This window comes from Beta vulgaris, chromosome 1 (assembly GCF_026745355.1).
Source record: "Beta vulgaris subsp. vulgaris cultivar EL10 chromosome 1, EL10.2, whole genome shotgun sequence".
Taxonomy (NCBI): domain Eukaryota; kingdom Viridiplantae; phylum Streptophyta; class Magnoliopsida; order Caryophyllales; family Amaranthaceae; genus Beta; species Beta vulgaris.
The window spans coordinates 12,755,599-12,770,562 of NC_079202.1; the positions used below are offsets into that span (position 1 = coordinate 12,755,599).

Genomic DNA, 14,964 nt, shown 5'->3' on the forward strand with positions numbered 1-14,964 from the left:
AATTTTTGAAAGTGTAACATCTAAAAAAAACGGAGGAAGTATATTTTTTGATCCATGTGAGTCACGAAGGCAGTACAAAGTACAAAGAAGGGGAAGGGGAATTGAACATGTGATGTATCGTTCACAATACTTCAATCTAACCATCAGGCCAAGACATCCTTGATACTTATTTATCTTTAACATGTGACCTATCCTTGGTACTAATCATATTTATTTTATAGTTGTATCATTGATTTGGGTTTTATCTATCTTTGTTTGGTTTATTGTTAGAATATAACATGCTGCATGTCATTTGACTATAGTTGGTTGGTTTATACTTTTGTGGAGTCAAGAGTCCAGGAATAAAAATCTTCAGTTTCACAATTTATGTAGGTGCATACAACTTGTATACCACTATTTGTGTGACAGTGGGAACATTGGTACTGGTTTATGTAATAATTCTTACATAACCAAGTATTCTTGCAAAGTCAAAGAAGGCTAAAGTGGTAAGGTTCAGCATTTATGTTTTGTCCCTTCTTAATTTCTCATCAGGTTCATTCAATGGGGTGCATGAAAAAGCCATCTGTTATTCTACTCAGTGTCAGTGTGTTATGTGTATGACAGTATGACTTAAGTTCTCAAGTATAGGCAGCTTTCGTATGAAATTAGATGCAGACCATTCTGACTGGGTGCTCATATGAATCAAAGTGATTTTTTTCAATAAGCAAGAAAGTCCTCTTTTTCTTTTGACATTGAGTATGTCATTAGTATAAAAATGTAACGATCTGGATCCATCAATATGAGCTTAGCTCTCACACACCAGATAGGCTCAATACAACTAAGTTTTTTTTTTTTTTTTTTTTTTTTTTTTTTTTTTTTTCAGCAGCTAAAGAGGCCAAAGGCGCAAACCTCGCTCCAAGTGTGAACAAAGTATTGATAAACATTGATGAATCATTTTCATAAAACGATTTTGATATTTAAAAAACTTTGTTCAATAATTTCATTATTTGTGGTGGAGAATGTCATATACTATATGTTGGTTGAATTCTTCTAATATTGATTAACTAGATTTAGCCATGTGCAATGCGTATTTGTTGTTCTAATGATTTTAATAATAATACTAACAAGGTTTTTGAATTTTATGTGCGTAAAATTAATTGACTAATAATAGTGCCAAAAGTAGGAAGTTCTGAATGGAAATTTAAGAAGAATTGAAGTTCCTTAGTTGACACTTTTAAGAAGTTCTTGAGGGGGAATTCCAGAAGAGACTAAGGCTATATGTATGAGTATACAATTAGGTTTCATGTTGTAAGGAACAATCAAGCAGTAGCATTGAACAACCAGCAAACACAGTCCATGAATCCCAATTGCAAGTTAAAAAGGTTCTTTTGTGAACCCGCAATCTATAATATCTCAAGTGGGAAGCTATGGTGTCTCCTCTTAAAAAGATATATACTCTTAATCTCACAAAAAATAATTAAGAAATTATTTTCTTCATTCTTTCCTCATTTTCAAATATGAGTAATAAGGGACGTTTTACACAATAAAAAAGGCATACACAAAAAAAGTGTAAAAAGAGAAAGCTTACAATTGAAAATTTAAATTGATGCCTAAATAAATTTTCAAACAATGATAAAAATAAAGATTTACAGAAATTTCTATTATCTGAACTAATAACGATTTCAAATAACATGTATAAACAAATCATAAAGGAATTAAGAAACATAGAAATTATTCATTTTTTCATTTTTTGGAGCTCAGAAGTTGAGATAATAAAAATAATTATAGTGATGAACATACATCATTTGATAATATCAATTTAGATTTTTTTTTTATTGAAGCATTATTCAGCATAGTATGCTGAAAACCTCAATTACTCACTGAAATTAAATTGAACTACTATTCATAAAATACGGCTATATAATATATGTATTTTAAAATAATAAAAAATATAACAAATAACATAGATCATTTTTTAAACGGATAGTTATTGAATTATCTAACAAATACAAGATAATATACAATCTTATGTATCGCGTGTCTATAATGCTAGTAATCATATAGTAGAAGTAACTTGACTATACTTCACGTAATTCACCTATAAATAACATAACCTAGCTAATGAGTTTTAACTGATTTCGAAAACGACTCAACTTAACTCAATTTATTTCAAAAGAGCAAAAAAGTCAATAGGCGAAAAGTCAACTATACAAACTCGTACTCATATTGTTTTAAGGATTAATCATATAACGTAAACAAAGAACAACTATATACCAACAAAATCCCAAACAGGTATGTATAATATACAACTATTACTAATACTTCATTTTATTTTATTTTTTTAGTTTCCTATTAAAGTTTTATGAACATGATCAACCTAAGTCACCAACTAAATATGGTATAACAACAATAAGTAAATGGCAAGAACTACACTAGTATTGTAGCACGCCAAAATTTGGGCCAGGGAATGTTTGGTCAGTAGCCAAACAAACTTATTGTCAGCTAATCTGATACATTTTTTTTCCTGCTTAACAACTATAAGAATGGACTTTAGTTCAAACTAGGCGATTTATGAACAATCCCACATATCACAAATTTTCGAATATACTTTAGAAACAATAATTTCGCAAACCTAACTCGAAAATACGTTAACTAAATCGAATTAAACATGAAACATAAACCAATTATACAAATTTCACATAATAGAAATTTACCCCCATTCAATTTATTCAAGAACCCTAATTTCAGAAGAAAAAAAATCTAATTCAAAAATAAAAATTATTAAAAGAGACGGTCTAATTTTAATATAAAAGTAGACCTAGTAAATAAATGGATTAAACTAGTCACCGAATAACTTAACCTAGTCACTATTGGGCTTTAATATAGGGCTTAGCATTGCCTAATTTTAATTTAAAAGTAGGGGTCTCTTACAAGACAAACTCATTCGAAAAAATTGGAGTAATTTGAAGGTAGACTAAAGAACAAAGACCTAAAATTTCGCCTTCTTTGACCCGAAAATGCAAGCCACAATGTTAGAGAACTAAATACATCTATTCCAATTTGGCGGGAAAAACTGTTACAAAAGTTGTTATAACAGAATTCTGTTTAGCTTGTAATCAGTTGAGCTCAATCTATAAATAGAAGAGCTGTAAATGTAAGAGAGTATGATAATTGCAATAATAATTCTCTTTCTCTCTCTAAAGACTTCTTCTATCTTTCTCTATTTCTCTTATCACTTTCTGTATTCATCTATCTTTGTTAGATTAGATGAGCAGGAGCTTCTATCCTGTAACATTGGTATCAGAGCCAATCTGCTGCTAACTCACATTCAGTCGCCATTGTTGAGTTCTTGAGCTCACGGTGTTTGATAAAAAGTATGAGTGAAAAAACCCAGACAAATTTCTTTTTGCAATCGTTACTGTAACTAGAATTCTAGCCCCGTTATCTAGAGCAGTTTCTAAAAAATTCTCAGATATGGAGGAGCAAGTTAGAATGTTAGAAAGGAGATTAGAAGAACAATCTAACAGTATGCAAGTTATGATGCAAATGCTAAAGGAGATGAAAGATAATCAAGAGGGTAGTCAAGAAGGAAGTCATAATGGAGGTTAACGAGGTAATCATGAGGGAAGACTTCAAGGTATGACTCCTAAATTACAGATTCCTTCCTTTGATGGTACGAATCCTAGAATATGGATCAAGAAGTGCAGTAGGTATTTTTCTTTGTGCAATATTGCTGATGATTGTAGGGTTGATTTAGCTAGCTTGTACATGACTGATAAAGCTGAAACATGGGTGTCTAGTTATTTGGCTGTTAGAAAACATGTTGATTGGGATGATTTTATCATGTATTTGACAGCAAGATTTAAGGATGGGAAGGGAATGAATGCAGTAGAGCATTTTAATAAACTGTCTCAGGTAGATTCTTTGGAGACTTACATTGATGAGTTTGAAGAACTTAGGGCTATATTGATTCAGAATGGTCATACTTTGTCTGAAGAATATGTTTTACATAGTTTAATTGGAGGCCTAAAACCCACTATTAAACCTTTTGTAAGAGCATTTGATCCTGCTTCCATTAGTCAGGCAATCAAGTATGCAAGATTACAAGAAGAACAACAACAAGCTAGTTCTTATAAACCTTACCACAAAACCACCACTCAAATACAAACACCACAAACACAAACCTTTAACTCCAATGCAAATAAACCACCCGTACTTCCCACACCTTTAACCAAATCCATTCAACCTTACCAAGCCCTTCCAAGAACCAATTCCAAATCCAATTCATACATACCTGCTGATGTTAAAGCTGAAAAAAAGCAAAGGGTCTTTGCTATTATTGTGATGAGAAATATACAAGGAATCATAAATGTAAATTCAAAGAAACTCAATTGTTTACTGTAGAAATTGATGGTTGTACTGATTCAAATAATGAAGATTTAGCAGAAGACAAATTTAATGAGGAACCTTGTATTCTTTACATGCCTTAACTGGAAATCAAAGTTTTCATACTATGAGACTGATTGGGGTGGTCAATAGAGACCAACCATTACATATATTAGTGGACTCTGGAAGTACCCACAATTTTTTAGACCTAGACTTGGCAAAAAAGTTAGGTTGTTGAATTGAGACAATGGAAGCTCAGGCTGTGGCAGTAGCTGATGGTAATCACTTGGCTTGTAATCATAAATGCAAGTATTTCACTTGGGAGATGAGTAAACATACCTTCTCTACAGAGGTGATGCTCATACCTCTGGGAAGCTGTGATATGCTGTTAGGAGTCCAGTGGTTGTGCACCTTGGGACAAATTGTTTGGGATTTCAAACAATTATTAATGCAATTCAGTTTACATGGTATGAAATTTACTTTGAAGGGTGTTCCTCCAAAGAAGTTGAGAGTGTTGGAAGGAGACATCTCTGCCAAAATTATTGATAATGCAGCTCAATTGTGTTTAATGCAGTTGATGGGTGTGAGTGTCACAGAACAAGGGACTGCAGAAGTTCTGGAAAATACTCTTAGTATTGACAGTAATTTTCAAGTTTTAAAACATAAATTCAGTAAGATCTTTGAAGATCCTACAGAATTACCTCCTCATAGAGGGCCATTTGATCATAGAATACCCTTAAAATATGGTGCTGAGCCTGTTAATATCAGACCTTACAGATATCCTTTGAAAGAAAGGGATATTATAGAGCAACTTGTGCAAGAGATGTTGGATAGAGGGATAATCCGGAATAGCTCTAGTCCTTTTGGGTCTCTTGTGGTGTTAGTAGGCAAGAAGGATGGTACTTGGAGACTTTGTATTGACTATAGGGAGCTCAACAAGAGAACTATCAAAGATAAGTTCCCTATCCCTGTAGTTGAGGAGCTTATTGATGAATTGGCAGGGGCTACAATCTTTACTAAGCTGGATCTAAGAGCTGGTTATCACCAGTTAAGATTGCACCCTGATGATATTTTTAAAACAGCCTTTAAAACTCATACAGGACATTTTGAGTTCCTAGTAATGCCATTTGGCCTTACTAATGCTCCAGCTTCTTTTCAAAGCTGGATAAATTAGGTTTTTAAACCTCTATTAAGAAGGTGTGTGTTGGTTTTCTTTGATGATATCTTAGTCTACAGTGTAGACAAGGATACTCACTTACAACACTTAGCACAAGTCTTTGAACTCATGCTGCAAAATCAGATGTTTGCCAAGGAAAGTAAATGCTCTTTTGGTATGAAGAAAGTGGAATACCTAGGGCATTTTATTTCAGCCGAAGGGGTACAGACTGATCCTAAGAAAATTGAAGCTGTGGCTCAGTCGCCCACTCCTACATCTCTAAAGGAGTTGAGAAGTTTCCTAGGCCTTTGTGGCTATTACAGAAAATTTGTAAAAAATTATGCTCATATCTGCAGGCCTCTTAATGATTTACTAAAGAAGGGAGCATTCACATGGACTGACCTTGCTACAACAACTTTTAATCATTTGAAAGCTTCCCTTATCTCTTCACCTGTGCTAGCTGTACCCAACTTTACTAAGCCATTTATTGTTGAAACTGATGCTTCTACTCATGGTATTGGTGCTATGTTAATGCAGGAAGGACATCCTTTGGCTTATATCAGCAGAATCTTAGGATCTAAATGGCAGAAGTTATCAGTTTATGAAAAAGAACTTCTAGCTATAGTTTTTGCTGTTCAGAAGTGGGAGCAATATCTCTCAGGCAGTCATTTTGTAGTCAAAACTGACCAGCTGAAGAGCTTAAAATGGTTGCTTGAACAGAAGGTATCCACTCCATTTCAGCAATTTTGGCTTTCAAAGTTAATGGGCTTTGATTATGATATTCAATATAGAAGTGGGCAAGAAAATGTAGCAGCTGATGCTCTCTCTAGAGTATCTGGTTCAGAATTATTGTACATGGCTATTTCAGTCATTTCATCAGACTTGAATACTCTCATTAAAACCAGGTATCAGTTGGATTATAATCTGATCCATATCATTGAGGAGCTTCAAGATTTGCCAAGTATTCCAGGGTTTACATTGAAGTCAGGATTACTCAGGAAAAAGGGCAGAATTGTGGTAGGTCCTGATGCAGATCTGAGACTCAGGTTGATTACTTGGCACCACTCTACACCTGAAGGAGGTCATTCAGGGAGGGATGTGACTTTTAAAAGACTAAAAACTGTCTTTTACTGGAAGGGGATGCACTTGGCTGTTAGAAGTTTCATTAGGACTTGTCAGGTTTGTCAATCTTCAAAGTATGATAATGCTGCAAGTCCAGGTTTATTACAACCTTTACCAATCCCTGCAGAGGTTTGGACTGATGTAAGTATGGACTTTATTACTGGGTTGCCTAATTCACATGGCAAGACTGTCATCTTTGTGGTTGTGGACAGACTCAGTAAGTATAGCCATTTTATGGCATTAGCCCACCCTTTCACAGCTCTACAAGTAGCTCAAGCTTATCTTGACAATGTTTTTAAACTTCATGGTTGGCCAAGAAGTATTGTCAGTAATAGAGACCCTATCCTCTTGAGCAAATTTTGGAAAGGGCTATTTTCCTTGTATGGGACTAAGTTCAACATTTCTTCAGCTTACCATTATGAAACAGATGGACAAACTGAAGTTGTGAACAGGTGTCTTGAAACATACTTAAGATGTATGTGTGGGGATACTCCAAAAGATTGGAGTCTTTGGTTATCTTTAGCAAAATGGTGGTACAACACCCATTTTCACTCAGCCATACAACTTACTCCATTTGAGGTGGTTTATAATCAACCTCCACCCCTTCATTTCCCTTATCTAGCTGGAGAATCTCCCATAGAAGCTGTTGATAGAAGCTTATTGAGAAGAGAACTTATGATTCAGACTCTTAAACATCACCTCACAAGAGCTCAGACAAGGATGAAAATACAAGCTGATAAACACAGATCTGATAGACTTTCTGGTTGGAGATTGGGTATGGCTCAAACTACAGGCCTATAGACAACAAACTGTCCAACGCAGAACTAACCAGAAGCTGGCTCCCAAACATTTTGGGCCTTTCCAAGTATTGGCCAAGGTTGGCAAGGTAGCTTATAAGCTATCTCTTCCTGCAGATGCTCAAATACATGATACCTTTCATGTATCTCAATTGAAGAAGTTCCATGGAACTTTACCTGCTGCTCCTCACATACCCCCATGGTTTTAAGGTCAACCTGATTCTATACTACTTACTCCTAAGGCTATTGTAGAGAAGAGGTTTGTTAGACAGCAGAATCATGCTGTTACTCAATACTTAGTGCAATGGGATGGATTTGAAGTTCATGAAGCTTCTTGGGAAGATGCTGCAGCTTTTGAAGCTAAATATCCCAATCTTGTTGTGACTTAAAGACTTGGGTCAAGTCTTTTTTGATGGGGGGTAGTATGTTAGAGAACTAAATACATCTATTCCAATTTGGCGGGAAAAGCTGTTACAAAAGTTGTTATAACAAAAAAAAAAAAAACAGAATTCTGTTTAGCTTGTATTCAGTTGAGCTCAATCTATAAATAGAAGAGCTGTAAATGTAAGAGAGTATGATAATTGCAATAATAATTCTATCTCTCTCTAAAGACTCCTTCTATCTTTCTCTATCTTTCTCTATCTTTGTTAGATTAGATGAGCAGGAGCTTCTATCCTGCAACACACAAAGATCCCTCTTCTCCTCTTCGATCCCCAAAAGACGAGTGATGATAATGCTGATGGATGTAGCTAGGTTTAAAGATGTGTGACAATGGATAAATTAATTTTTGAAGTTTTTTTTATGACGGTGAAGCAAGAATAATGAAGGAGGATAAAGATTAGAAGGGAGCTCTGGTTGGCGTCGAGGAGCAACGCGAGATAAGTTTGCTGTTGGTTTACTTTGTTTTGCTTTCTTTTTATTATTTTTTTCCCTTTTTTTTTCTTCCCTTCTCTTTTCTTTCATAAGTTGGTTTAGCTAAATCTAATGGTACTTAACCTAGTCAAACTAGGAATAGGTTTTGGGCTATTTCTAAGATAGAGTCAAAGTGTAGGAAAATTAATAAAAATAATTAAATAATTTAATGTACATAAATACTAACCAAAATACGGGATGTTACAATCTACCCCACTTAAAATAAGTTTTGTCCCGAAATTGAAAATATTACTCACGTCAACAACTTATACTCTTGTTTTTCAAAACAACTCATTAACTCTATAGGTTAACCAACTACTAACCACTTGAAATATAAAACCTCAACTTGTATTTCACTTTTCTCATCAATAAAGCAATGAATCAAAATCATAAACTTTCTACTATCATAGGAATGATCATAATATAACAAGTAAGACGTAAAACACATCAAAACTTTATATATAAAAAAATCAATCACACATGTTACTATAACAACTTTCAACACTAACTCACATACTTAGTATGAATTCTACCCCCCTTAACAATTACGCCCGTAACTAAAATTTTACCTGGGTGAAGAGATGGGGATACTTAAAACGCATATTATCTTCAGCTTCCTAAGTAGAATCCTTCGAGTTGTGGTTTGACCACAACACCTTCACAATTTTTATCTCACCTTTGCGAGTCTTTCGAACTTTGTGATCAAGAATCTGAACTGGAAACTCCTCATAAGTCATGTTATCATCTAGCTGGAGAGACTTTGGCTATAACACATGCGAAGGGTCACTATTGAGAAACATGGAACACGTTATGCGCACGATCAACGCCTAGCGGCAATGCCAATCTATAAGCCACCTCTCCTATTCTCTCTGGAGTCTCGTATGGGCCAATGAACTTAGGGCTCAATTTGCCCTTCTTCCCGGATCTCATCACTCCTTACATTGGAGAAACTCTAAGAAGCACCTTCTCTCCCACCTGAAACTCCTCATGGCGACGATGCTTATCACCATAGCTCTTCTGTCTATCCTGTACCGCCTTCATTTTCTGCTGGATGAGCTCTACCTGTTCAATAGTCTCCTTAATCATCTTTGGATCAATCACAACATACTCGCCAATATCACTCCAACACAAACGAGTACGACATCGCCAACCATACAAAGCTTCAAATGTGACATATGAATGGTTGAATGATAACTGTTATTATATGAGAATTCAATTAAGTCAAGCCTATCCTCCCGAGAGCCCTGGAACTCTAAGACACAACCCCTCAACATATCCTCCAATGTTTGAATAGTGCGCTCCGTCTAACCATCTGTAGCAGGATGAAAAGTTGTACTCATCTTCAATTTAGTCCCCAACGCTTCTTGAAACTTCTGCCAAAAGTTAGGCAAGAATTTGGGATCCCGATCTGAAACGATATCACTTGGAATACCATGAAGTTTAAACACGTGCTCTATATATGTACTAGTTAATCGTTCATGATTCCAAGTATACTTCATGGGAACAAAATGAGCGGACTTGGTAAGACGATCCAAAATAACCCAAATCATATTATTCCCCTTTGGTGTCCTCAGAAGTTCACAAACGAAATCCATTGAGATCGAGTCCCATTTCCACGCAGGAACCTCTGAAGGCTCAATCATCCCTTGAGGCCTCTTATGCTCACTCTTGACCTTCTGACAAGTCAAGCATCTCGAGACATACTTAGCAACATCCGTCTTCAAATGCGGCTGCGAAAAAGTCTGCTTGAGATCCTTTTACATCTTATCTTTTCTAGGATGAACTGAATACTATATATGTTGAATGAGCTTCTTCTAAGATCTTTTCCTTCAACTCAGGAACATTAGGAATACACCATCTCCCCTTGAATCTCACGCTACCATCCTCAACCATTGTGAAATTGACAGGCTCATCAGCTTGTTTTTTCTTTAAGAATTGATCTTGTACTTATGCTTTTTTGATCTCATCATACAAAGTGGACTTAATCATAAGAGAGTTAAACTAACTAAGCTCCCGATTGCACTATCTCCACATCAAGATTCTTAAACTCCTCTCGAAGACAATTCCTCGAATGCATGGTTTTCAAATAGTTGAGAGGATTTACTACTAAGTGCATCTGCAACAACGTTGGCCTTACCCCCATGGTATTGAATCTCCATATCATAATCTTTCATCAGTTCTAACCATCTCCTCTGCCTCATGTTCAACTCTCTCTGAGTGAAGATGTGTTTTAGACCCTTATGGTACGAAAAATATCTTGAATGATGTGCCAAGCAGATAATGACCCCAGATCTTAAGTTCAAAGACAACAACTGGCAATTCTAGATCATGCGTTGGATAACTCAACTCATGGTTCTTTAGTTTCCTAGAAGCGTTAGCAACAACCTTCTTATCCCACATAAGCACACAACCAAGAGCATTCTTCGAAGCATCTGTGAACACTTCGTACTCAAGGTTTCCATCAGGTAGTCAACACTGGAGTTGTGGTGAGACGCTCCTTCAAAATATGGAATGCCTCCATCAGAGTGGCCATTAACTGATCATTAACTCCGTCAGATTGTAGTTAATGATCAAGCTCCATCAGGTAAAAATCTAGAATCCTTCAAAATTTCAAAATGGCCTAGTATCCTTCCTCATCAATGTAGTTAATAATCGAGCTATTTTTGAAAAGTCCCTCACAAACCTCCTATAATAACCCGCCAAGCCAAGGAAACTGCAAATCTTAGTCACAATCTTCGGAGTAGGCCATTCTGAAATAGCTTGGATCTTTGATGGATCAACTAAGACACCCTCCTTAGAAATGATATGACCAAGACAAGCAACTTTCTCCAGCCAGAATTCGCACTAGGAGAACTTAGCATACAACTTACCCTCAAGACCTACTGAAGATGCTCTTCATGCTCACTAGCATCCTTTGAATAAATCGGTGTATCGTCTATGAACACCACCACAAACTTATCAAGATATATCCTGAAAATTTGATTCATTAAGTCCATGAATACTGCTCAAGCTAGTCAACCCAAAGGGCATAATAGTAAACTCATAGTGCCCATAACGAGCTCGTAAAGCCGACTTAGGAATATTATTCTCTGCAACACGAAGTTGATGGTATCCTGATCTCAGATCAATCTTAGAAAAAACTCCAGCTCCCACCAACGGATCGAACATGTCATCTATTCTTGGCAAGGGGTACTTGTTTTACATTGTAACATTGTTGAGCTCTCTCTAATCATTACACAGACGAAGACTCCCATCCTTCTTTTTCAAAAACATGACGTCTCGGAGACCCCATGGAGATACACTAGGCCGAATATAGCCTTTATCAAACAACTCTTCTAACCGAGCCTTAAGTTCTTTCACTTCAGCAACCACCATTCTATAAGCAGGCTTAGAAATAGGTCGAGTTCCAGGCATTAGGTCAACACTGAACTCAACATGACGTCTCGGAGACATGCCGGGAATATCATCAGGAAAAACATCTACAAATTGATTGGAAATACAAACATCTTCACCACGTGTCTCTTCCTTACTAGTGTCTTGAACATGGCACAAGTACATTGGACAAACCTTTCTCAGATAGGATTTTAGAGGCAAAGCAGAATTGATTTTCAGAGAAGACCCTTTTGTTTCTTACAATATATCTTGGCTTTATGCTTACTAAGCCAATCCATCCCTATAATTACATCAAAATTATGCAAAGGAAAAGCTATCAAATCAGCTGCTTGGGTGGTACTACAACACATAATAGGGACATCTAGATACAAGTTATTACAAGTTATAATCGCACCAAAAGCAGTAAAGATGTCTACATCACAAGTTCTAGAGTTCTCCAACCCTATATTTTTCACAAGAGGTTCAGACACAAAGAATGAGAATAACTAGAATCAAATAACACATAACCAGACATCGAATGAATAGTAAAAGTATCAGTGATCATGTTGCCCATGGTGTTTGCCTTAGTCTGGTTCATCACATGAACCTGTCCAATGTTCCTCCTCAAATTACCTCTATGTGCCTGAGTAGCATTTGCAATCCCTCCATATGCGATTAGGTGCAACATTTCCTGGAGTAGAAAGAGAAGGACGACTATTGTTTCCATTCTATGGTCTCTTATCTGCTTGTGCCCCATTTCTCAAAGTCATCTCAGGCATGAAGTTCCTGGATCTTGGGTTAGTAAAGCATTCATAAGAACGATGCCCCTTCCTCCAACAATGATTACACTTCACCAAACTTACCATCACAATCCTTGCCAGGGTGGTTCTCACTACAACGCTTGCAATAGAAAATCCGATCAGTCCTCTGATTCTGACCTTGGGGTTGACTACGGGAAGGAGTGGAATTCTGATTGTCTTTATAATACTGCTGACTGGAACCTCCCATGTAATTACCACCAGAATAACGGTTCCCGAAGTTTTGGTTTTTATTAAAACCCCCTCTACGTTGTAACTAGCGGAACCAGATATATCACCCTTTTCTGTTGCCTGAGTAGACCCTGCTGGAGTGGATTTCAACTTCTTTGTAGCTTGCCTCTTTTTCTCAATCCTCTCAGCATTACAAGCACGAGTGTACACCTCCTTCACTGTAGTATACTCAACAGCTCCCATCCTAGAATGAAGATCAGGGTTCATCTTCTCCTCGAATTTCACCACTATCTCCTACTCATCAGGAACTAACCCCTTAGCAAAACGAGCCAACTCCTGAAATTTCACATAAACGATCATATCTCCATGCACAAGATCATTAAACTCCATCCTCTTCCTCTTCCTCATATGGGGTGGAAAGAAATCCTCGCAAATCACCTTCATAAACTCGGTCCAACCAAACTCTCTCTCCTCCATGAGCTCTTCTCCTTCCTCATCTACAGTCACCTTAGTAGTTAGATCAAACTTTTTGTGAGTCCACTAAGTATCATCATCCTCAACCAGAGAGTAGGCAGCAACATCAACCCTCATTCCATCAGGGACTTGAAGAGTGGTAAAGATTTTGTCAAATTCTGTAATCCAATTCTCCATCTTGGTAGGGTCACCTTTACCATAAAAAAAAGGAGGTTTCTTCTAGTAAATTACTTTATAAATCACAGAAGTTTTGGAACAAACATTGTCAGCAACAGGAGTAATAATAGTATTATGGGCAATAGCTTGAGCATTAGCAAGTTTCTCCATAGAATTAGTTAAGGCTCGAGTGGATTGAGCTATCTCGCGCTTCATACGATTCGAACTTGAGCTTCGAGCATGCTCGTGTTTATGCATTATCATAAAAGCACAATAGAAACAAAGATAAACAAAAAATGATTCACCCTTACCAACTACTTCCTCCGTTTCCTAAAGATCTTCCTTGTTACTATTACTATAGATACCAATGAGAATCAAGTTGTGTGGGGTGGGTAAAGTAGGAGAGAGAAAGGGGTTAAGATAAATAAACAAATAAAAAAGGGTTAAAGTAGGAGAGAGAAAGGGAGTAAAATTGAATTAATAATGTAATGGTGGACCATATATGTATAGTAAACAAAGAACAACTATATAACAACAAAATCGCAAACAGATATGTATAGTATACAACTATCACTAATACTTCATTTTTATTGTATTTTTTTAGTTTCCTATCAAAATCATAAGAACATGATCAATCTAAGTCACCAACTAAACATGGAATAACAACAAAAAGTAAACTCTAAGAACTACACTAGTGTTATAGCACGCCAAAATTTGGGCCACGGACGAAATGTTTTTGGTCAGTAGCAAACAAACTTCTTGTCGGCTAAAATAACAGTTGGTACCCACCTCCAATTCATTCTACAATAACTAAGCATCACAACAACACCACAACAATGGGAACTTGGAAACGCAATTACAATAACAGTATAACACCACACTTGACTAGAATCTCTATACTACAAAAAAACACATACTAATTCCTCATACATTTTTTTTTCTGCTCAACAATGATAACAATGGACTTATAGTTCAGTCTAAGCGATTAATCAACAATCCCACATATCAAAACTTTTAGAATATACTTTATAAACAATAATTTCGCAAACCCAGCTCTCAAATACATTATTTAAATCGAATTAAACATGAAACATAAACCAATTATTCAAATTTCACATAATAAAAATTCTGAAGTTTTTTTTCTAATGGTGATGAAACAAGAAGGATGAAGGAGGATACAGATTATAAGGGAGCTTTGGTCAGCGTCGAGGAGCAACGTGAGATGGTAAGTTTGCTGTTGGTTTAATTTGTTTTGCTTTCTTTTTATTTGTTTTTGCCTTTTTTTTTCTTCTCTTCTCTTTTCTTTGATAACTTGGTTTAGCTAAACCTAATGATACTTAACCTAATCAAACTAGGAATAGGTTTTGGGCTATTTCTAAGATAAATTCAAAGTGCAGGAAAAATTAATAAAATTAATATTTTAAATAATTTTCTTAAAATAATTTAATGTACATAAATACTAACCTTGTATAAAAAATAAGGGGTGATATACCAAGATAATTGATAAGTTGCAGATACCTTTTGGCTACCATCCCCCAAAGTTTCAACAGTTCGATGGGAAAGGAAATCCTAAGTAACACATTTCTCACTTTGTAGAAACATGAAACACTGCTGGTACCAC

The 14,964-nt window shown here is 36.0% G+C and overlaps 1 protein-coding gene across 1 annotated transcript; it reads right to left on the reverse strand.

Annotated features, from left to right (window-relative positions):
- Positions 1-7,467: 7,467 nt before the first annotated feature.
- LOC109133807 (uncharacterized) lies at positions 7,468-10,245 on the reverse strand. The gene is made up of 5 exons (XM_019247643.2): positions 10,144-10,245; positions 9,662-10,028; positions 9,316-9,512; positions 9,009-9,116; positions 7,468-7,551 (listed from the first exon to the last, which is right to left on the reverse strand). The coding sequence occupies exons 1-5, from the start codon at positions 10,243-10,245 to the stop codon at positions 7,468-7,470; spliced, it is 858 nt and encodes a 285-aa protein (XP_019103188.2).
- Positions 10,246-14,964: the final 4,719 nt, after the last annotated feature.

Bases quoted from the DNA above. Each gene is read 5' to 3' on its own strand.
- LOC109133807 (XM_019247643.2), bottom strand. From the start codon at position 10,245: ATGGTTGAGGATGGTAGCGTGAGATTCAAGGGGAGATGGTGTATTCCT. The intron at 9,513-9,661 runs GTTAGACGGAGC...TCACATTTGAAG, and splicing joins TTTTCATCCTGCTACAGATG to CTTTGTATGGTTGGCGATGT. The intron at 9,117-9,315 runs GTGCTTCTTAGA...CATGTGTTATAG, and splicing joins AGTTTCAGGTGGGAGAGAAG to CCAAAGTCTCTCCAGCTAGA.